We start from the raw sequence: 24,629 nt of genomic DNA on the forward strand, positions 1-24,629 counted from the left end.
ACACCGTTATTTAATTTGCTTTTAATGTATCTTTACTAGCTCAAAAGTGGTAATCATATCGAAAGCTGAGCTTTCTAATAGCCAATCAATGTTAAACACGATTACTTTATAAAAATGTTGAGGTGTAGCAAGCGATTGTCCAAAGTTGTCCAAAGCCTGCTGTCATTGTCCAACCGAATTCAGAATTGGACATTGGCCAAAATAGGAATTCCGAAGATTCAAGTTCCGATTGACACCACTAAATTCGCCACTGCCTATTGCCACCCACCGCTACCTATTGCTGCCTACCGCTGCCTATGGCCGCCTACCGCTGCTTGCAGTGCCTCTTATCGAGTTGTTTAATGCCGCCTACGTCCTACAATGCTGTCGGGAGCGGGTCTGACGCTCGAACAGACATTTGTTGTAGCGAGACGTGGATTTGAGGTCGCCTGGCTAAAAGTGAACCAACCAAAAGATTGCTGCGAGGGATGCAGTCGTATAGTTGTGAATTATTACAGCTCAGATAATAAGGCGGGAAATTATGGATCATAATACAAGAGGACAATCGAAGGATGACCGCCTTCAGAAGGAAAGTGCTGACATACAATAGGAAAGTACCTACACACAATAAATACCTACATGTAAAGGTATATTTCTAATCATGCACTGCACAAGCAATTCTGCCGTATGCAATGACTGAATATAGCTATAGGTCCACCACACCCAAACCACAAAGGTCAGAGGTGCGTGACATCAACCAACGTCGACCGTACGCGTCCACGCCCTCTCAAGTACCGCCCTTATCCACTTTAGTGCGGACCCTGTCTGCATCAGAAGTACGATAGGTAGTTGTCACTACGAACGATGGACACGTCGCAAGGGGTAAAATATGCTGAAAGGCTCAGGTTGCAACGTTACTGTTGGTCTCTGTCAAACTGGGCTAATAAAAGGCTTGTCACTTGTTCCTCCAGCTGTGTAGATCGGTATGATTTCCGCTGTCCATGCTATGATGTCCGCCATATCGTATACGACCACGCCGTGAAATGACGCCGTTTTGATGCTTGAAACAATGCTCGCAGTGCACCAAACTGTCTGTCTGTTCCTAAGAATCATGGCTTGAAACTGCCAATGCTATATGATAGTTTCACACAATGGCAACGTCGTACGGACGCAGTTCACTGTGCTGGTTTAGCGCGTGTGCTGGTCACCACGGGACGTGCTCGTAATTAGTCACGGAACACTAAACTATTCACGGCCGGCCGAACCGCTTTGTTTGCTGATTAGCGCACCCAAGCGCAGAGGCTACTTTTGACGGCCAGTTTCACTCGAGACCCTCCTGCATGTATTACAAGTTTCTTTAGATCTGGGCACGATAGCAGCATGTATAGCACTATATCATGATCACATAAATTGTATCGAATGTGTAAATTTTTTCTCAACCAGGTATAACTATTTTTTTTTTGTCTCATGACTAAAAAATCACGCGATATGCATTGTTTCGGTAAAATGGACCCTATTGAGAATAAACACTCGATATATATATAGGTATGGTCATATCAATGCCCCCCTCCAACGAATAGTTTGAAGCCATGCACATTGCTACCCCCCCTTCACAGCGCATAAGTATAGGGTTCTCTTGAATTATGCTACTGTTAATGCTCCAAAATGTTTGAGAAGTGACGTAGCATCAAGTGACTTCAAGCATCAATGCGGTTATTTTGATACAAAGTGACGTAACGTTGGACTTCCACAATCTTCAGTGATCTGTTCAAAATCACTGATATATATATATATATATATATATATATATATATATATATATATATATATATATATATATATATATATATATATATATATATATATATAGCCTTAGTGCGATTATCTAAATTAGTTATATCGACAATTTGTTTTGACGTTTGTATGCACCGCCTGAGTGCGGTCCCGCCCGGCCTGATCCGGTGTGTCGGTCATCACACCATCTATGATACCGCGGCCGGCAGTAGCTGCCGGTTTCTCCACGGCGTCACGGCCAACTGAGCCGTGAGTAGGTGAGCTGTCACAGGTGAGATCACACGCGGAATGGCCCGCGCCCGCCGCAGGTCCTGCCTCCCGCGCGGCAGGGGAAACGCTCTGTACGCAGCGACCACCGCGCTCCATACCGTGCAAGATTTGTACGCCCGCCGACCGTGAACGATGGAAACGACTTTCCGTTTCAGGTGGCCGTTTAAAAGCAGCTGGGATCGCTGAATGAATGCAAATGGGACGCCGCTCGTGGCGGAAAGTTTCATTTGAATAATAACGCGGTAAATCAAATTGTTCCATATGGCTGGCTGGCAATGCTGTTACTGCGGCGCGACAGCTTTCTAACTGCGAGCAATTACGCATTTCACTCGTGAAATATGAAAATGAGCACTTGAACAGATTTGATTCAATTTCAAATAGCACTTTGGTCGCACAACAATTGCAAGATAGGATTTTTTTACAACAGGTAGAAGTTGTCACCTTGCATCTTTCATCATAACTCAAAATAAAATAGTTACCGAATGACCTAATGACTTAATGAGCATGGCTGGTCCTTCAAATCAGTCAGCAGGTGACTGTCCAGTGTCCACACCCAACTCTCCTGCTCCAAGCCTGTGTGAGCCGCCGACTATGAGCCTGGGTGAGCCGCCGCGGCAGTGCCACCCGCCGCCCAGCAATCACCGGGCCGTGACATCCCTCCCTCGCCCCCACATACCGCCTGCCCCTCCCTCCCATCCGGACGCTACACGACACACCGGCGCGGGCGACCCTGGGCGCGTCGGGTGGAGAACTTCCGGACGGATAGCATGGCATAGGGCCGCTGGAATGAACGGGTGGGCGGAGGAACGAACAGACACATGCGGAGGAAAGCCTACACCCAAATGAATTAACAGAAGATCGGGCGGTCAGACGGCTGGATAGCTGGACGGACAGATGGACGGACGGACGAATGGACGGATAGGTGAACAACGGACGGGCGTCAAAGCTGGAGACACGAACCCATCTGCAGAACCCAGACTTTGATTTGCTTGAAGAAAGGGGAGATTGGAGAAAGGGAACAACGCCTAGTGCTATCTTTAGACGAGTTTGCTCTGATTGGCTCTGAAAAGTGGCTAGTGAAGTTTCACTGCCCGAATGGTAGCTAATTGCTTTCACCACTTCCCAGGTAGTTTGCGATGAAAATAGTCGACTGTTACTTTAATGAAGGCAAAATGTTTATAACGCTGCAGTCAGAGACTTGTTTTTCTTTTGTCAAAACGAGCGGCAAATCTTTGTGAGCCGTTTAAATTAACTTTATCATTCCACCGATAAGGCTCTACAGTCTACATGTGGGAAGATCATCGATGCGCAAATAAAATCTTTGTTAATAAGGTCTGCGTAAACAAACACGGAAGTAACACACATATGGAGATTCCATGAGCTCAATGATCCGACTCCATGCGTAGGTAATTGGCTCCCAGTGATGACACCTGACAAGGTCGGTCAACTCATATCGGTCAACTCATATCTATGCGTTCCGCTCGATTTAAACCAGCTATACCTCAATTATCTCTAAAAACGCCACCTCCTCGAGGTCACGCACACACTCATAACGGTCACTATAATGGGCGGGCTCGGCATCTCAGCACCCCTATAGCAGGCAGGCTGTTAGGGTCTTCACACGAATGCCCACGCACGCTTGGACATTGCAGACGTGACTGCCGGTACGCTCGATTCTTCATGCTCACGAACCGACCCGTCACGGCGCATGCTGCATACCCGGTAGATGCCAGTGATGACTACCGACTGGGCACTCACTCCAACCACTATAAAAAGCGAAAGTCGGCCTATAAACCGTCGAGACATGCAGTGTGTGTAGCCGTAACATAGCGCCATGGAATGGCCTCCCTTCCCACAGTGCACGTCAGGCTCGGTGCTAGAGAACCGCTTGCGGATGGCATTGATCGTTTTGAGATTGAGTCCCACGGTCGGGTGAGGAGAACGTAATAGCAGCACGGTCGGATGCCGGAACAATGTGCACCACCTGACGTAAATATAGCTCAGTGGTGCTCAGCTCAGCGTGCCGAGACGAAGAACAGACGCCTCTCAGACGGGGCTATTTTATTTTGAAGGATTGATGGCGTTGAAAATGATGGTGCCTTATAATGGTGACTGGAGTTTTTAAAGGTTCACGATCGATCATTATTTTGAAAATATGGTACTGCAGCTGAGCAGGGCGATGAGCGATGTAACATAAAAACTTTTACCTGATATGCAAAAACAAATATTTTCTGCATCATGTTCATTGCTTATGTTTCTTTTTGTTCACAAGCGTTCTGCGTTGTATAATGGGTATGGCCGCGTATGTATAGTGTATGACTAATAACATGTCGACTGTCGAAATTCGCACAACGGTGTGAGGATTATCCTCTATCGAAATATTTCCTGAGCATCTGTACCTATGTAAGTTGTATATGTCTCAGCCTCAAACAAATAACCATAAAGCGCCGCAGTCATGTGACACATACGATTAATTATTGCAAGACAAATAAGCACGGACGAAAACCGTAAACCGCCAAATTAACTCGATGCAAAACGTTATATCTGTGCCGGGGGAGCTCTTAGTTCTCTTGGGCGCTGCCCCCAAAAATGTGCCGGACAAATACGCCACTTCAAACAGCCACACACAAGCAGTAGGGGAAGCGGGGGTAACACCGCCCCCTAAGCTTTTCGCCAAAATGAGAGAATATGTGTGAAGTCTCTTGGTAGTTATTGTTTTGGTTACAATATTTAAACATTTTCTCACGTGTTTTAGGTACTTATTTTGCATGCTCCTAAAAGGTTTTCATGTATCACGACTTTTAAAAATACCTTGCATATTTGCTGCCTACAAATTGTGTGGGTAACCCCGTCACCGGTGTTGATGTTAACCCAACCCATTCCTACGAAAGCTTTTAATTGTTCAGAGATCGTGTGCGATGAGTTTCCTGTCGGTAAGTGGTAATTTTCGCAAATAATCGGTAATGGACACCTAAATAGGTATAGGTTCATCAGCTGTTTGCCAGTTTTATACAGCTGGCAAGTGCTTGGTCGGGATGATTGAAAAATATAAAGTAAAAAATCAAATAAGCTGCTTATTCCCGACTTAGGAACATCTACGAACATAAATAAAGCGTGTCTTTGGAGTTTCATCACTTATCACGCTACAAACAGGAAACACCGCAACCTCAATTGGGGTAACACCACCACGGGGTGGCGGTGTTCCCCAATAAGTGATCACAAGCAAAAATCGCCAGCTAAGAATGTACTACACGGTTCAAGCAAACTTATCTTACTGGACAAAGCCGATCAGTTATTTTTCGATGTAATCAAGTAAATCAAAATGAGTCTCTACTTAAAGACATTCAAAAGTGCTCCCAACTCATCGAATTTTTATAAGAGAATGTGCATTTTTCTTTAAATGCCCACATTGAGCTTCGATTACACTGAAACACCGGAACACAAATCAGAAGACGCTTACCTTCGTGCGGTCAATAGGAAATAACGGATTTTTACACTTCACATTTCATACTTTCGCCACCAGATGGGGTGGCGGTGTTTCCCACAGTGGCGGTGTTACCCCCGCTTCCCCTAATCGCCACGCACTTTATATGTGGATCGCTCTTAAATGTAAATACAAAAAAACTACCTGTGCTATGTTAATTCGCTACTTACGAACAGTACGAAGGCCAGCACGGTGATGACATGCTGCATCCATCCGAAGCGGCTCTTCCTGCCGCAGCGTAGCGCCGAACCGGGCGAGCACCCGCCCCCCACTCGGTACGAATTGGACCCCATGGCGGCACCAGCCGGCGGACACAGCACACAGCACGAGCAGCGGCGGACGACTGACCGGCTGCCGGCGGCCGCGCCGCGCCGCCACGGCCGCGCGCGGTGAAAATTCGACAGGTGCGAGGTACCGACCGTGGCGAGCAGACTGGGACAGGCAGAGACTGAGCGCGTGCGTGTAGTGCGGGGACAGTAGCCGGGAGTGCGGCTCTGTGAGTGCGTGGGATAACGCGAGCGAGTGATAAGTTAGGGTGATATGAAACACAATATAATGCCTTTCCCAGGACTGCACAAATGCAAAAAGAAGATGGCACCAAAAAGAGTTGGATACCCATGGGTTTGGTGTGTAGTTAGGTACGTACACATGTCAAATAATACCATAATGTATATACTAGGGAATCAAATGTATTTACACGAAAGCCGAAACATAAAGCCTCTCAAAATGAAGGCTGGATTTGGCATGCATGGAGTGATCAGACATGAGATATTGACATGATGTCAATCATGGCAAAGTACATCATGTCATCAGTACATCACTACATCAGTACATCACTAAAGATCATGTAGGTAGGTATGCGTGAGTGAAACTGACATACATCACAAAACAGCCAGATAGTGCAATTTTCCATTATGGCTACAGCTACAGCCTATAGCTATCACTGGGACACCGCCGTCTTTGTGTGGCTGGTGACCTATCCAAAGATACCAATATCGGGTTTACGTGTGTCCCAGTCCAGTCGCCGCGCCAGTGAGACCTTCTGCTGGTCAGAGACGGACACCATTATTAACGACCGTTGCGCCATTGACAGGGCCGTGACTGGCACCGGGAGACTGCGGACCATCACAGTCGGATTGATGAGTGAAGCACATCACCGCACCCTGCTTTCTGCGGGTCAGATATGATGGTGTGTTGTGTAATTGCAGATAAACATCTTGTATGTAGTGCCATTGTTATGGCATAGCTCATCTTCCCGTTTCCATACGACGTGTTGACGACTGACGTTGATGCAACGCGAGGATGCCATTGTGCTCTGAACGACACCAAATTTCGAAACATTGTAACATCGGTTGCAGCGTCGCTCAGATGATGCTAACATTGCTTTATCTTCCCGGATGTCTCTAAAGTCCATTCGATTCTTATATGTATCTTTCACGCCGACACATATGTAGCCTGTGTAATCTGTATGCCGTCGATTGCCGACCACCGGCTGTCGGCCGGTTGCCGGACTCCGAAACGGAAAATAACTATACTTGGACGACATTGCACAGCTTTGATGAGGCCCGTGAGCGGTGAGGGCCGCATAGCAATGTCCTGTGTGAGTTTTAGCGAAATTGCAAGGGTCGCGGAATGCGATTTTAATTGCTATACAAATATGTCGCTGTCTTCGTGGGCATCGGCATGTACCTACCGACTAGCTCATTTTTATCTCTTCCATGTTACATATAAGAGATGTCAATCGGATACCAAATTTCAGGTATACCGATACCAAACCGATACCAACTTGGTATTTGGTATTTCAAGGCGAATACATTTGGTATTTTGTTGGTGTTATGAATCCTCTCTAATGTAAAAGGGACCGAGAATTTGGTAAAAAGTTGGTATTTCCCTCATATTCCCAAGTCGGTTCGGTTTCGGTATTTTTCCATGGGTATTGTTGGTATTTGGTTTGGTATCGATATCACGATTTTCCTTAATTGACATCACTATTACATATCATGAATGCAAGCAGCCTTACATATCAGCACACTTTCTCAGACCAATCGTGGGACCTCAACACTTAACAGTCACTTCAGCCTGGACCTAAAATCAGTTGCACGTGATGTATGAACAACTTCTAAGCCTGGCGATCGCCATCTCACAGAGCAGGAGACCACACGAGAGAGCTATGCCGCCCAGAAGCAGAGTGAAGGCGGCCACACACTGTTCCAGCCCCAGCGGCGCGTAGTGCTGCCGAGGCCGCGGCTCGACGTCGCAGGCCAGCTGCACTCCCTCCAGTCTCGGTTCGTTTTGGCGCTTCAGACGGGACCAGACGCCCGTCTCCCACAGACGAAGGAACGCCACGTACCAGGCGGGGATGGTCGGATCATCACGGTGAAACGGCACAGAGTACTTGACCGTAGCCAGTATCTGAGGATGATAGCAGAGCTTCGGACAAGACTTCCAGCTACACCTGTTAGCCATCATCTGATCGTCGTAAAAGAAGGCGAACTTCTCTCGCTCGCTCTTCTCGAAAAAGGTCCATGGGGAGCTCATGTATGGCTTGTTCATGATGGCAGCAGTTCTCCCGGCGAAATCAGCACCGGGGCGGGATGAATATGGCAGGAGCTCTTCCAAGGCGCCGCTTTTGACGTAGCCCCACTGCCAGCCGGGCGCGTCTAGCACGCCGTCCAGCTGTTTGAACGGCAGCTCGGTGACCTCCGTGGTGACGCGGCTGAGAAGGCCGGCCGTGTAGAGCTGCGCCGTCAGCAGGGCGGCCAGACAGCCGACACCGGCGGCCACCAGCTGCCACAGCCGGCCGGGCCGCGCTGCCAGGCCCTGGTTACTGAACAGCGCCACCGCCTGCAGCCAGCTGCCGGCCGGGCCGCCGCTGCTGCCGCGGATGGCCAGGTAGCTGAGCAGCACCAGCAGCAGCGTGAGGCCGACCAGCAGCAGCCGTCCAGCCGCCTCAGCAAACGGCCCGCCCAGCAGCGACGCGCGGCTGACGGCAGGCGGCTGACCGAAGAACAGACAGATGTGCACTTCACCCAGGTATAAGGGGAATCTCAGATGTGGAAGTCGCTCCGGAGTGTTGATAAAGTAATCGACTGCTGTGTGAATGCTACCGTTTCTGATGTTAAGGAGGGACTCGGCGAAGGTCATTTGGCGAGAATTCAAATATTCTAACTTAAAAAGCATGACCTTTTCCAATACAGTCATCATATCAGTCAGGCTAAGAGTTAAACCGTGGCCAAAGTCACCAATATGTTTAAACGACTTGTATCCCACTGCTTTGATTGTTGTGTTGACCAGTCGGAGGTCCTGCCAGCCGATCGGAGAGGGCCGGCCGATGTCGTCGCTCAGCCGTACGCCGCGCCGATGGCAGGTGCCGAGCCGCTGCACCGGCGGACCGACGTCGGCGTAGCGGGCCGTCCGGTACACGGCGCCCGACAGCACGTCGTACACGAGCGCGCCGCCGAGCGGGCGCAGCAGGCCGGCCAGCCGGCGCTCGCTGGTGCCGCGCAGAGCCAGCACCAGCAGCGGCCGGCCGCGCCCGTTGGCCACGGCGGCCAGCGAGTCGGTCGTCAGCACGGCGCCGTCGGCGGCCCGCTCGGCGTCCGGCGCCACGGAGACGAACACGCCGCGCCGCGCCACGGCCAGCAGCAGCGGCGCCAGCAGCAGCGCCGCGCCCGGCGGCGCCTGCAGACTCACCGAGCCCCAGTGGAGGCGCGCCACCAGCTCGGCCACACACCGGCACACGGCCGGCTCCGTCAGCGCGTCCATCGCTGAAACAGGGCCACACCGAGCGCGTCACAACAGCGAGCAGCACATCGCGGACCTCCGGCTGGGTCCTGTCCCATCGGTGCGCTTGATTTGGTAAATAACCTACGCCCCGTTGGGCTCTGCCGAGCAACGCGCCCTCTTGGGGGGGGGGGGGGGGCAATTTGGCTCCCCCCCCTAAGATCTCGAGAACCACGCAACCTAGCGACAAGCAGCAAACGGTGTTGGATAGCCCCATCAGGGAGCTACCTTGTGACCCAATTTCATTGACCTAGGTCAAACCGGTGACGTCACAGGTCAGGTCAAAGGTCGAATTTTCACCGTTTACAGGCATTTCAAGAAATGTGTTGTAAAATCGAGTAAAATGCATTTCATTGAAAATCATCGATGAGAATGTTCTTCAAACACATATTTTGCTATTTGAGGTCACTGATACCAGGTCAGGTCACAGAGGTCAGGTCACTGAGGGTCACAATATGAAAATATCATGTGATGCATGTATTATGGTACATTTTATGCCAAATACGATTATGTGGGTCAGGCAGCCTTTGGGGTCAGTTTAGATTATGTTCTGGTGAAGGTCAGGTCAAGGTCAGGTCAAATAAGGTCAAATTTCAAAGTTGATATTTTTGCATAAAATGGGTATCGATTCGATGCAGCTCGTCACGGGGTGCATGATGGGTGCAATGGTGGTCTTTGTTTTGCCCTACGTGTTCTAGAATCGCTAAAGATTGAGTTAAAAAATTTGACGTCATCATTTTTGAACAGTTTGTTCGCTATAACTTGGCCAAAAAGCGAGATATCGATCTGAAATTTGGTATGTATATAGAAAAGCGCAGGGACTATCACATATATTCCGTTTTTTTTGAAATAAGATTTTTTTGGATTTTTTTTTAGTTTTTCTAAAAAAATCAATTTTTTAATTCTTGGGGGTCAAAAACCCAAAATTTTGAAAATCCGAGATAACAGTTTTGTAGCGCCACTTTTTGTCTACATGACCATATACCTAAAGAACTTTGAAATTGCTTGGTAATTGTAGATTTGGTGAGCGTTTCAAGATTGCATGCTATTTGCTCATTTTTGCTCGAACATGACCTCAGTTTTACCTCAATAACTCCTGACCTAAGGTGACCTAAGACTTGAAATTTTGTGTGAAGGTGTCAAATTGATGCCCGGGAAGGTAATAAAATTTGGCGGAATCGTCAAGTAATAAAATTTGGAAAAATCGTCAAATATCGAGCTAACAGGCGATTTTATATATCGAAAACGTAAAAAAAAGCTGAAACATCAGCTCCTCGGCTTGGTATTTGGTGAGGATTTTAGCTTCGAACAATAATTAAAGTGATTTTTTCATTGAATAATAGGTACCTCTACCTATCTTATACCTACCTATTCAATAGTCTCATGACGATGGTTTAATCAAATACACAATAGTGTGTACGAGTACTAGATAAATAGTCGTCAAAGTGAAGCATCTAGGTAGCAATAACTATCGAATATCGATCATTATTAGAAATATTAGCCGTTTTACGACGGTTTATCCGGCGGAGTGCACCTAATTTGACCAATTCTGCACCTAATCTCTTTTACAGCAAATATCTTCATTTTATGAATTTATTTCAGTGTTTTAATCGATGATGCTCTCTGATAATACGACAAAGGAGGCATATAAGCAATTAGAGTAACCCTAGCTGATAGCTACTAAGAGACAGACTGAACCTCATTTGACCAAATCTGCACTTGATCTGCACCAGATGTGCACCAAATGTGTACCAGATGGACGTCGTGAAAAATTGTCTCACAATGGGTCCACCCCGTTCAAAACTTTGCAACAACACACCTCAGCGAACCTTTTAATCTCATCCCCATGACTTACCAGGCAAAGGTATTGTGGAGTTCTATTATAGCCTTGGATAAGAGGCGAGTCCTGACTGCTCGTCACTGCGATCTGCCAGGCTTTGGTACTGCGTCCGTTAATCCGACTTGTTACCGGTGCAATAGTCACCGAAAATGGAATAGAAAGTATTGATTCCAACAAGCATTTGCTCTTCATCGATCTCAATATCATTTGTAAGACCTTATGAAAAGTGCCGAGTGCGGATAGTGTTTACTCATTTTTCAGTTGGCGCTTATCGCAGGCACATTGAGCGTGAAGGAATGTCCCCGCGCCATTCAGCATTCAGCAGTGGCGGTGAATTAAGAAATTGCTTTGCTGGGAGTTTACATCGCAAAAAAGGCTCACGTTCTTGGCCAGGTCTCAGGTCTAATGAAATAGGTGCACCAAGTATTCTGCCGTGCAATGCTCAAGCCGAATAAAGCGCATATAATTAAATAAAGAACCGTGGTCAATCGGCAGATCAAATAAACCAATGCCTAAGAAAAGGAAGGCATCATATGTAGGCATTAGTGATACTTAAGTTTCAGCTTATTAAATCTTGGTCACAGCCTCGCAGGTCTTGGACTGGATCGCTATACACGGACATACCTATACACGGAACAATATGCGTTTCATTTTAATGCGAGGAAAATGGCAAGCCTGATAACATTTTGGAGCTTGGGAAAAAAGGAAAAAACACCCACGAGTACCCTGATGCTCCCTGGGTCACCTATAGAGACCGAAATAACTTCGTGTCAGACATTGTGATATTTATTCACTTTCGATGACAACACAAAAGCAAATATTCTAAATAGCCATAACTATGTATTGATTGCTGGTATTATATATTCCCGACCGGAATATGGCTACCAGAATATGGCTATTTAGAATATTTGCTTTTGTGTTGCCATCGAAAGTGAATAAATATCACTAAAATAACTATTGAACGCTCTTAATAGGTAGTAGATTCAGCCCTTCACACAGAGCCTATGACGAAAAAAGCCTACCGCTGTAAACCTAGAGGCTACTCGTATAAGTTATAACAGTTGGAAAGGACGAACACTGAGAAAAAAAATGACACCCTTTTTGATCCGGCAGAAAACCACTCCCAAAAAAATCACGCCCTAAATGGGGTCAAATTGACTCCACGATAAACTCCTATCAAAACTCCAAAGAAGGAGTAAAAATACTCTATAAAAAGAGTAAAAACGACCCTTAAAAAAGAGTAAAAAATACTCCCTAGGAGAGGTGACTCCTTTTAGGGAATATTTTTTATCCTATTTAGGGGATATCTTCTACTCGTTTGAGGGAGTTTTAATAGGAGTTTACCGAGGAGTCATTTGACCCCATTTAGGGAGTGATTTTTTTGGGAGTGGTTTTCTGCCGGATCGTCAGAGGGTGTAAAAAATACTCCCTCAAAAGAGTAAAAAGTACTCCCTTAAAGGAGTAAGTTAATTTTTGTACACCCTATTTTCAAAAGGCAGAAAATCACCCATATATATATATGTTACAAGTCCTTTACGTTAATCATTATTTGGTTGCTGAGATCCGTGTTTGTGTTTTCTAAATCGTTTCACTATTTTTAATAAGGTAAACAAAGTTCCATTCCAAGGTTTCTATTTCTTCTGACCTCAATTCTTATCACTCTCCCCAATTCATTGCACAAAATTCATCAGTTGTTTGACCGCACGCGCAGTCATTCAAACGGCACGTCTGTAATCCGCAACATCTTCCCCCCGTGGGATGCGAATTCCACCATACTGGTGATCTAACAAGCGCTCTCCAGACGGTGCAGGCGCTGAATGGGTCGCACGACCGTCCCTTTCGTGGTTCGTACAGTTGCAGCTCGTGCTCTTCCATCTCGGCCTGGATACAGCCTTTCGATTATCCCGGTTGTCCAAAGTGCACGTGACACGCGTGGGTTGTCTTCAATGAGGACGAGATCTCTCACGTTGGGTTCTCTGACAGCTGAGGCGGTTCTCGTGGGCGTTCGCAGCTCGCGGAGGTACTCTCGCTTCCAGCGGGCCCAGAGATGCTGGAGAACTCGAAGGTGATGTTCTCGCAAGGATCTCAGGTTCTGACCACTGTTCTGCGGGATAGAGACCTCATCAACAGTGTGGCACGATCTCGCGTGGAGAAAATCGTTTGGTGAGAGAGGCTGTACATCATCTGGATCATCAGTGAGCGCTGACAGCGGCCTGGCGTTGATGGCGCCCTCGATCTTACACAACACTGTATTTAGCTCCTGCCATGTGAGGAGGCTTCTTCTCAGGGTTCTACGCAAGGCTTCCTTTGTCAGGCGTATGAGTCTCTCCCAGAAGCCGCCCCACCATGGCGCCCTTGGCACGCTGAACCTCCATACTACACCTCTCGGTGCCAGTATGTTTGCTGCGCTCCGGAAGTTCAGGCCGTTGTCACTGAAGATGATTTGAGGCGTCCCACGGCGTGAGCAGAATCTCTCGAATGCTCCCATGAAATCTTCAGCTGAGAGCGTCTCTACGAGCTCCAGATGGATGGCTCGAATCACTGCACATGTGAATAGCACAATCCACATTTTTCGGGCCTCTGATCCTCTTGCAGCCTTTCTGTAGACGGGCCCAGCCATGTCAACGCCCACAGCGGAGAACGGAGGTCTTTGGCGCACTCTTTCCTTTGGCAGTGGAGCTATTTCTTGAGTGAAGGGTTCTGTATTGAACAGCTTGCAGTTTGGGCAGTCTCGAATTGTTCTTCCAACTACTTGTCGTCCGCGAGGGATCCAGAAGCGCTTTCTTAGCTGGTGCAGCGTTTGCTGCACTCCTCCATGACTGGTTTGTTGGTGATGGTCGAGAATAAGTAGCCGTACGTATGCGTGTCCACCAGGAAGAATTATCGGATGCTTTTCGTCACAGCTGAGTTCCGATTCCTGCAGCCTGCCCCTGACCTTTAGGAGACCATCCTCCTCAAAAGGGTTTAAGCCGTGTATCGGCGACTGTTTCATGATCTCGCTTCCTGAACGCAGTTGCTGGAGCTCATCCGGGTAGGCGTCCTGTTGTAGTTCTCTAAGCCAAATTCTTTCGGCTTCGTGAATCTCCTCAGCCACTAGATGTTCCGCTCCCGTGACTCTTCCTCTGGTCACAGCGATCCATCTCAACACCCAGGCAGTGACTCGGAGCAGTTTTTTCAAGGAGCTGTAGCGGCTGATGTCAATAGCGTTTGTAGCCGCGATTCTGTCTGCAGTGTTGCTTGTGTTTGAGATCAAAACTGGCGTGTTCATTGTCTTCTTTTCTTCTTCTCTGCACGCTGCTGGTTCACCAGTGGACTGTTGTGCCGGCCACTCAGGCGGGGGCAACCGCAGCCATGCCGGGCCCTGTTGCCACAGATCTCCCTGCATCTTCCTAGCAGAGGCCCCTCTTGACGGCAGGTCGGCGGGATTGCTGCATCCAGGACAGTGTCGCCAGTGTTCCGGAGCGAATCTCTGCTGGATTTCGGTGACACGGTTGGATACAAACGCTCCCCACCGTCCTGGGTCGCTTCGAATCCAGGCGAGCGCCACCGCTGAGTCTGTCCATATGTACACGGATGTCGGTTGGACGATGAGAGATGTTAGCACATACTCGGTGAGTCTCGCGCCGATGACGGCAGCCATCAGTTCCAGTCGCGCCAGACACATGCGTTTTGTTGGCGCCAGTCTCGTCTTCGCCATCACCAGTCGATTCTGGCGGGATGCCGCGCTGTTTGGCCGTATGTAGACGGCGGCTGCGTAAGCTTCCTGACTTGCATCACAAAATGTGTGAATTTCGAAAGACTCCACGCTGTCATCTGCATATGGTCTCGGAATACCGATCGTTCCGAGATCACTTAGATCTTGGATCCATGCCAGCCAAAGGTGACGGGATTCTTCACTCATCAGGTCGTCCCAGTCGCTCCCCTCCGTCCAGAGTCGTTTTAGGAGCATCTTAGCCCTGACAGTGAATGGGGCTATTAGACCCAGGGGATCAAAGATGCGAGCTGAAACACGCAGAACGTTCCGTTTCGTGGCTGGGAGATCGGTTGCGAGGGCCAGTACAGTCGAGGGGTCAAATTTGAAGCTGTCTTCTGCTGGAGACCACAAAACCCCGAGCACCTTCTTTTCTGATCTCTCGCTATCATTGATCCGAACCGCGCTGGAGGTGTTTTCCTCAACTGCTGTTAGTCGCTGGTTGCTCGCCCACTTTCTCATATTCATCCTTGCTTCTGCGAAGATCTGTTTCGTTTCTTGAATGAAGGTGTTTGCTTCTTCTTCTGTCTTGAGACTCGTCAGAAGATCATCACAGTACAGGTCAGTAGTGAGTCTTCGAACTGACAGAGCGTGGCTGTCCGTGTATTGCTTGAGGTGCCTTCGGATCGTGGCCTGTAGAAGGAACGGCGAGGCGCTGACCCCAAAGGCAACCCTCTTCATCCTGAACACGGTTGGCTCCACTTCTGGGCTTTCTCGCCAAAGGAATCTTGTGACGTCACGATCTTCTGGATGGAGGCTTAGTTGTAGAAAAGCCTTTTCGATGTCTGCTGTGACGGCAACACGATTCAAGCGGAATCTGATCAGAATTCCCGCAAGGTCGGCGATGAGGTTTGGTCCGGGTAGCACAAAGTCATTCAGCGACTTTGGATGTCCAGCAGAAGCGTCGAACACTACACGCATCTTATCGCTCTTATGCACTGCATGGTGAGAAAGAACATGGATTGGTCCATCTGGGATCACTGGAGCCCGCTCCGCATAGCCATCTTCTAAGTACTGAAGCAGAGCCCTCTCATACTCCGCTTTCTGATGCTCTCGCTTCAGGCCCTTTTCACAACGTTCCAGACGGAGCCTGGCGATCTGCTCGTTTTCAGGTAAGGAATTAAAGTTTTCCTTCTTGGGCCATCGCACTTCGTACCTGCCATCTGGGAGCCTCTTGCATGTCTCTTCGAAATGCATCATCGCAGCGTCCTCCATTGTCTGTTTTTCTTCACGGTCACTTGCATACGTGGGATCTTCTATGCCGATACTCTCCAGGTCCCACAGTTGCCGCAAGTCGTCTTTCGTTTCCCTTGTCCGAATGAGTAGTGCGTGTTTCTCGGTTTCTCCAGCCGTGTGGAGACGTCCACCTAAAATCCAGCCAAACACTGATTCCATAGCGATTGGACCGGAATGACTGAATCGACTGCGCCCTGTCATCACATCCTGGTACAAGTCCATTCCGAGTAAAATGTCAATTGATTCGTTGTCCTTCCACATTGCCGGCGGATCTGCCAAGACCAGATCTTTCAACTGATCCAGATCTTCCTCGGACACGGTCAGGCCTGTGTTCACAGCGCCACAAATTGTGTCGATCTCCGCCATGTCCATTCTCAGTCCGCTTGATATTTCGTCTCCGACGCGCTTCAGCGTGATTGAGACTCTCTTCAGAGCCTTGTGACGTTTTTCATCACCACCAAAAGTCATGATGTTGGTGTCCTGTTCACCCGTCTCCTCACATCCAAGCCGGGCGGCCAGTCGCTTGGTGACGAAAGACTGGTTCGAGCCGGTGTCAATTAGCATTTTGACACGCTCCTCACCCTTTGGGCCCATGGCTACAGCACGCGCTGTTTGTAACACCACGGCGGAGCCATTTTGTACCTGAGATCGTGCTGCCAGGATTGGAGTGGTTTTCTCTGATCCATTTGATCTGTTTTCAAGACACAACAGCAGGTGGTGTTTGCGCTTACAAATGGCACAGCACTTCTGGCTCTCACAGGTACTTGCGATGTGCTGCGGTCCTAAGCATAGGAAACAGCTACCCGAAGCCAATAGACGCCTACGTCGCTCTTCGGTAGACAGCTTGACCGCTTCATGGCACGCACTGCTCTCATGTTGCTCATCGCAAAATGCGCACCTTTGTTGTCGGTTGTTAGAACGAACGTGCAACGCTGAGGCGGACCTGATAACACTGGACCGTCCAGTGTCCCGTGTCAGACGCATTTTCGCGTCGTTAGTCTGGAGCTTCCTGCAGATGTCATGTAATGTTTGATTTCTTGCCTCCAAATATTGTGTGGCGGTTTCAGAAACTTCTTCCAAATTTTGCAGATCTCTCTCCTTCAGGAACAGGCGAAGCTCTGTAGCGCAGGTATTCATGAATTGTTCATGAATGATAAGATCCTTCAGTCCTTTCCGTGTATCATCTACCTCTCCGAGCTCTATCCACCTGTTCAAGTAAGATTGGAGTCTAGCCACAAATTGAGCTGGTGTCTCACCGGGTTCCGGTCGTGACTCTCGAAGCTTTTTCCTATAGCCTTCTGCGGTCAGGCCGTAGCCTCGCAGTAAAGCTTCTTTAATCTGTTGATAGTCTGAAGACTGATCAGCGTCGAGTCGGAAGTAGATGTCCAAGGCCTTGCCTGTCAGCAGTGCACTCAAGGACACTGACCAGTGCTCCTCAGGCCACCCGGCCGCTCTCGCAAATCTTTCGAACCTCAAGAGATAGCTGTCAATATCATCCCGTCCCTCCACAAACGGGGGCAGCTTCGGTGTCTTCACTGCACTGACAGCATCTGTTGTTGAGCCTTGCATTTCTGATTGGTATTTTAGTTTTTCTAGTTCGTGTTTCCTTTCCTTTTCTCGTTCTTGGATTTCTCTTTCGTGTTCTTTTATTTCCCTTTCACGGTCTTCTTTTTCTTTTTCGGCTTTCCTCTCCCGTTCCAGCCTTCTGTCTTCTCTTTCACTGTCCTTGTCGAATCTATCAGCTGCAAATCGGAGAGCTTCTTCCCCCTGCAGCCCATATCTAGACGCTAATTCGAGGTACTTTTCCATCTTGTCCTGTCACGGTCACCACTATGTTACAAGTCCTTTACGTTAATCATTATTTGGTTGCTGAGATCCGTGTTTGTGTTTTCTAAATCGTTTCACTATTTTTAATAAGGTAAACAAAGTTCCATTCCAAGGTTTCTATTTCTTCTGACCTCAATTCTTATCACTCTCCCCAATTCATTGCACAAAATTCATCAGTTGTTTGACCGCACGCGCAGTCATTCAAACGGCACGTCTGTAATCCGCAACATATATATATATATATATATATATATATATATACATCCATATATATATACATTACACCCATCCAAAATATATGTCCATCAGCTGAGTTCAAAATGTAAAGAGTTCAATTGAATGCAAGTCAATTTATTTATAACCAATCGCACCGACCGCAGAGCAGCTTCACATGTACATGCACAGACCTATAGCCCATTTGCAAGAGACGCACTCGATAGACGCGGACAGTCGCTCCGCGCTCTGTCTTGATTATGATTTGGCAACAGCCCTCAGTCTCGCACGCACTCTCACTGGGCTAGAAGACTACTATGACCTACATGACCTTTGCGTTCAGTTTTTGGCCATTTTTAACAAATAGCACAAAACTATTTCACTTTCGTGTGAAAGCGCTAATGAAAAACAGAAAGGGAAAAGGCGCCTCTGTCATAGGAGAAGCGTATTTCTCGTGCCTTCACCTACTATGTATGTTAGCGTCTTCTATATCCAGCTGAAAGATCTCGTCGATTTCAAGGATGGCCGGCCGTCCCTCACACGACTGCGTCACATCTTCCAAGGCCCCAACACTTCGAAGCCTCAGCCAAATACTGGCATAGCTCCAAATCTGAAAGAAGGGGAATATCACAGTCGTTTTAGAGTACACCATGCATCCTGTGTCGCCCGGGAGAAATAATCAAGTAAAGGCCTGGCTACACTATGCGTTTTCTGCGTGCGTTTTTTGCGGGTTTGCGTGTTTTACGTAATATCGTTCTGGAAAAACAACGATATTACGTTTTTGTGATGTTTTTTATATTAAATTTTAGTTAATATAAGAGTTATAATAACTTTTGTATGTAACTAATGTAAAAGTTATAATATTTATAACTTTTTTTAGAACGATATTACGCAAAAAAAACGCAAACCCGCAAAAAAACGCACGCAGAAAACGCATAGTAAAGCCAGGCCTTCAGCACTGAAGTGAACGTGACAAGGGGCAAGGATATAACCGAACAAAGGGAAATGACAAGAAAATGTCCTGAACACTCACATGGTAAACGCCGATAACCAGCGCGACGTCAAATGGGAATTCTGGTTAGGGTTAACCTTGAAGATAAAATTAAGGTAGATCCGATTTCTTTGAATGAGAGGATAAGGAATACAGGTGGCTATCAAACTGCTTTAGAAAACATATCAGAGAACACATGCCGACGATTAACTCTAGGAATTTTCACGCCAATATTTATTAAATAATAGCTATAATGAAATGACCCTAGTGTCGTCATAAATGACGTCACGCAAGGTCGACAATGCAAAAGTGAAGCATCGCAACTTGCAAGGAGTGCATGGAACCACGATTCTGTGTGGTTGAGCTAGTTCGAGATCGTTCTCGGCGCCAAAATAGCAGTTTTCATTTTTCCCCATTGACTTGTAATGGTGAGGTCCGTGACCGACCTGACCTCATGTGAACTTTAGGAAAAATCCGAGATATACAAGTTGTGAGACCTCTGATGGATATTAGGTCTTAAAAGCTACATCTCCCTGTGAAAGCTCCTCTGGCACTGAGGGCGTTGCGAAGTTGCGACATCTGAAGACCGTGCAGAGGTTCACGTATGACGTCATAGGTCAGTGACCTGACCTGACCTAAAGATGCGGTTGGTGTCAAAAGATTCGGCTTGAATCAAAGGTCAGGTATGCCAAGTTTCAGCTCTTATCACCAGCGTGCTTGGAGCTATCGCAAAATAAAACCCTATGGGGGAGGGGGGCAACACCCCCCTCCCCTCGACCGGCGAAGTTTATTAGTTTTTAATTTGGGATGGCCAAATTATGATCCCTGGCTCACAATCACCGGTTTCGGCGCTCGCAACATCGAGAAACGCCTTAAATCAAGAATATTTAATTTCAAAGTTACAGTACTTTGGATTAAGAGGAGCTAATGCATTTGAATACCCCCTCTGAATGTGTGACGTCAGCGCAGATCTAGTGATTTCAAAATATCATATAAACTTCTTTGTAAAGCAGTGGTGGTATATGCTGCTGCGCGCGCAACAACTGCCGCACTTCGAAGATACCAAATTATTGCTTCCAAATGACGTCGTAGGAACAGTGTAGCTCCGAATAACAAAGAAAAGTAATTGTCTAATATCTTAAAACCCGGTGAATATTTTTCAATTAAATTTGGTAGATATTCATTTTGCTCACTCTGAACCATGGGACATAGGGATGCGGAGCCGTGGAAATTTGAGACAGCTTCGGCTTCGGAGAAAACAATCGGCTCCGGCTCCGGGTGAAATGTCATGGCGGCTCCGGTTTAGAGTAAAATGGTCCGGCTCCGCCGCTCCGACTTAGTACATCCCTTATGCGAAACAATGGCCGTCACCTGATGACCGGTCCTCAGGTTCTGGGCATGCAGTAGACGTGGGGATGGAGGAGCAGACAGCATAGGCGCGGGAGCCGGGGGGGGCAGTGGGGGCAGCTTGCCCCCCCAACTCTGGGGCCGTGGGGGCGGTGCCCCCACAGCTTTGAGACGGAATACCACACTTTTTTTGCAAATGTTTTCTTTTTTGTTGAAAAAAAGCCGAGGGGTGAAAAATAAGTGGCCTAAAACCGGTGAGAAAACTATATTTGGGGGTACCCTAGGTTAATCTCTATTATGGTGTGCCCCCCCCCCCCCAGTCGGAAAGTAGTTCCCGCGCCCCTGGCAGACAGGACTGGGAGGTTGATTGCGTACTGTGGAACACTGGGGATACGTATTCAGTTTTTTTTTTCACGTGATGGCCCGTGACGTACCACATGTTTTACTGCCTTGTACTGCCAAACCGAACTAGGTCAATTATTTTTTCCTCTTAATAAAAGAGCCGGAGTTGCCCCTTCTTTGACGGCTCCGGCTTGGGACTATATTGTTTCAAGGCTCCGGCTCCGGACAAATTGTGCCCGCTCCGGCAGCTCCAGCTCCACACCCCCTGATGGGACATCATTTTTGTGCCAACTCATTAACAGTTTTGAAGGTTGAAAGTTCAATTTAAAAGCAGTTTTCTCAAATAAAAATTGTCGATTTGACTTCCTATTCTGAAGCAACTAATCGATGCTGGGGGAAGAGCAGTTTGTCCCTATTACATTAATCCGAATAAGGCAGTGGGAAATTGTACCAACACGTATACATACCTACCCCAGGCATCCACGGTGTGCAGTTCAAGCCGACAGCAGTCATGCTCCCGCAGCAGTCACAGCTGGGATTTCCAGCCACTCAGCACACTCAGAATGGGGAGGTGCCCACTCGCATTGCGCTGATTTCCTGCCAATCTTGACAGCATACTCCAGATCTGGGAATGTTGAAACAACTACGAATAAGTAAAAAGAAAAGAAAAGAATACATCTACACCTTTTTATGCACAATTTCAAAAAGTTAAAGACCAAATTCAAAGCGTTCACGTGCATTTCGAACATAAACTTTTTGAATTTGGTCTTAACCTTTTTGAACTTGCGCCTAAAAAGGTGTAGACACTAGACTGACATAAATGAGCATAAAACTGAGTCTAGTCAAAGGAAACTGGAGGACTAGGAGCATATGTCCAGTGACATCATCATAGTCTACATATTTTGTCAGTCACAGACTCACAGACTCAGACTCATACATTTACCCAAGCATAAACTAACGTACATGTGTAGCAGGCATCTCACATGTAGTCAATGCTTTGTGAAAAGTATGAAGAAATAGTATGCAGTGCTCTAGCGAGGAACATCTTGATATATGTAGTTTGGTTTTCAAATGACCTTTTCCTCGATAATTAATTGAAAATGCAATAAAAAGCAAATATTATATTGTTTGGCAAATTTTCGAACAACAGTTCATTATCAAGCCACATGAAACAATTGTCAATTGTTTCATGTGGCTTGAGAATGAACTGCGTTCGAAAATTTGCCAAACAATATAATATTTGTTTTTTATTGCATTTTCAATTAATTATCGAGGAAAAGGTCATTTGAAAACCAAACTACACTTTGTGAAAAGTCTATGATCCAGTTCTTGAGACATTTACATGAATATCATTTTAAGTTACCTACACATTGTAGATGTTAAGTTTGTAGTTTGTTAGGGTTGTATGTTAGAAGGTAAGCTTAGGTGAAGTTTGATTGTTTACCTAATTCTAAAAAATATATAATTAGGAGACTTTTATGATCAATTTCATATAAGTATCTCAAGAACTGAAGCCAAGCAACTTTCTTCAAACAGTTGGCAGCATGTAAGATGCCTGCTATAGTAATACCCAACCTACATACCTACAACCCATCAACCTACAACCTCACAACCTTAAGCCATGGATGGATACTTCATCCATGCTTAAACCTATGCAGACCTTTTGTATATGTACTAAGTTCAACCATCACTGTAATCGTCTCTTTGAACACAGCACGAGAATTGCTGGCTGAATTACTGAGAAAACTGGATGGCGCACATTTATTTCACAGACGATCAACTTTAATCAAAATTATTTCTACCTGGTTCCAGACTCCAGTGTTGATTTCTGTGGGAAATGACATTCAAAACAAGACAATTTTCCACACTCAACTTCAATAAAAAAGAGCATTTCCATAGATGGTCTAAACAACATATTGATTCACACATTAGAAGGTACATCCTACTGCATTTGTGAGGAAATGCATGCTATCAATTCATTTTCCTTCCATTTTTACCACCATCTGTTTTTTTTTTTAGGTTTGCCGGACCCAAAATTTTCCACCCTCATCCCCCTGTCCACTGAATAATTTTCCCCTCTGACACCCAAGTAAAAATGTAATTTTGAGTCACAGTTTGGTTCCTATTTTCCCAGAATCACATCTCGTATTTACATTTACAACCTTGCAGGGATACTTATTGGTAAGCCACACTTCGATTAACATAACAGCATTTTATCATTGTTAAAATCTTATTTTGAAATTATTATTCATAGCTCCAATACTGATACAAAGTGCACTCGCCAGTTTTCTCAGTTAAATCAGTCAGCAATTTTCATGCTGTGTTCAAAAGACGCTTACAATGAGGGTCGAACTTTGAAGAAAAAAAAAACTACAATACCAAATAGCCATTTTGCACCCTAGGCTCTAAACTAAATAAGAACCTTGTCACATTCTGGCACTGAGCCAGACTGGGAAAATACACATTATGCCAAATATCTCCGGCGTAGTGGTGGGATTGCGCCGAAAAATTGAGCGCATGTCTGGCATAATTTCACATGCACCAAATTCAGTGCATGGTGGCCGCTGAATTTTTTGGCGCAGGGCTGCAGCAGAATTTTAGGTATTTTTCAAGCTGAGGTCCTAACTACAATTGTGACACTGTTGATACAAACATGCAACAACAGAAATTTTAGGTTTTAGGTTAGGTTAGGTTGTAGGTTTGTAGGTTTAAGGATGTAGGTTGGTAGGTTGTAGGTTGTTATGTTGTAGGTTTGTAGGGTGTGGGTTGGTAGGTAGTTTATAGGTAAGTAGGTAAGGTTAGGTCCGGTTTGATTTTTTCTTTTATTTGCTAGGCATATAAGATCATTTTTGGATTTAGGATATCAAATAATGTAAGAATATGAAAAAAAATATCCTTGAAATCTACTCAGGACTTTATCTTGACATTTACCAAATTTTACTGCGAATGGTGGTCACCAAATATTTCAGCATGCTGGTCAATCTAGCCTAGCAGCAGACTCGCCCTGCGAGCTGGTCTGAAGAGGGTCTGAACTTGCCACAGCATGACGCTAGTGTGACACGCATATTGTGGTATTGATTGGGTCTTCATGGGAACATCAACTGATTCAGATTCTCAAACAGGGGAGAGCGTCCAAGGCCCCAGAACATTCCTGGTTGATATAGCCTTCGTCGGTAGGTGCACATGCTTTATTGTTATGTAAAAGTGGCTTACTTGAACTTCGGCACAAGTAGGCACCAAACTTTCAGGGCAAATGATGCAGAAATTTCACCGCAAAATGCTTGTATCGAATTTCGGCACATGAGGGTCTCACGGGCGTCCGGCGTGGTGTATGGATGTTTTCCAGTCTGGGCACTGGCACCAGCACTGAGAGGCGGCGTACCTAACAATCATTTGAAAGGCGAATTGAATGATCTTGATCTAATGCGAAAAAAAACAGGACAAACAGCATGACAAGTGAAATACGTACCTTTCTTCAGCGGTTCAATCTTATAGATCCCATTCTTCGATCAACCCGCCACAACTAACACGTGCCTCCACACAATCCATCACAACAAATCGGAAACTAGCGTCACGCAGCGATGCCTGATATAACAAATGTTTTTAAAATAAATTATCGCTTTTACCATATATCTCACTTTAAAAAATAAAATATTTTTGAAATAAATATAAATGAAAAGTTCATTTAAAATTATAATGTAAATTCAAATAGGTAGAGCTAAAAAATAGCCAATAATATCGGGGGAACTGGCCAGCAAATAGTTCAGCGCTT

At 46.5% G+C, this 24,629-nt stretch overlaps 1 protein-coding gene across 3 annotated transcripts in view; it reads right to left on the minus strand.

Moving 5' to 3' along the window:
- Nucleotides 1-24,424, minus strand: part of LOC122378548 (tetraspanin-9-like) — a 34,648-nt gene extending 10,224 nt beyond the window's left edge. Inside the window, exons 1-3 of one of the 3 annotated variants that reach the window (XR_006256036.1) lie at nucleotides 24,327-24,412; nucleotides 21,329-21,482; nucleotides 18,300-18,787 (exon numbers count right to left, since the gene is read on the minus strand). Coding sequence is in view for 1 of the 3 variants with exons in the window: in XM_043359748.1 (XP_043215683.1) it covers nucleotides 5,698-5,820 (123 nt within the window). In the remaining 2 variants the exon portion in view is untranslated. Of the gene's footprint in view, nucleotides 1-5,697; nucleotides 18,788-21,324; nucleotides 21,483-24,326 lie in introns of those variants that run through there. The other 2 variants (XR_006256037.1, XM_043359748.1) reach the window with 2 other exon arrangements.
- Nucleotides 24,425-24,629: the final 205 nt, after the last annotated feature.

Source organism: Amphibalanus amphitrite, unplaced genomic scaffold (assembly GCF_019059575.1).
Source record: "Amphibalanus amphitrite isolate SeventyFive unplaced genomic scaffold, NRLGWU_Aamphi_draft 000061F_arrow, whole genome shotgun sequence".
Classification (NCBI taxonomy): Eukaryota; Metazoa; Arthropoda; class Thecostraca; order Balanomorpha; family Balanidae; genus Amphibalanus; species Amphibalanus amphitrite.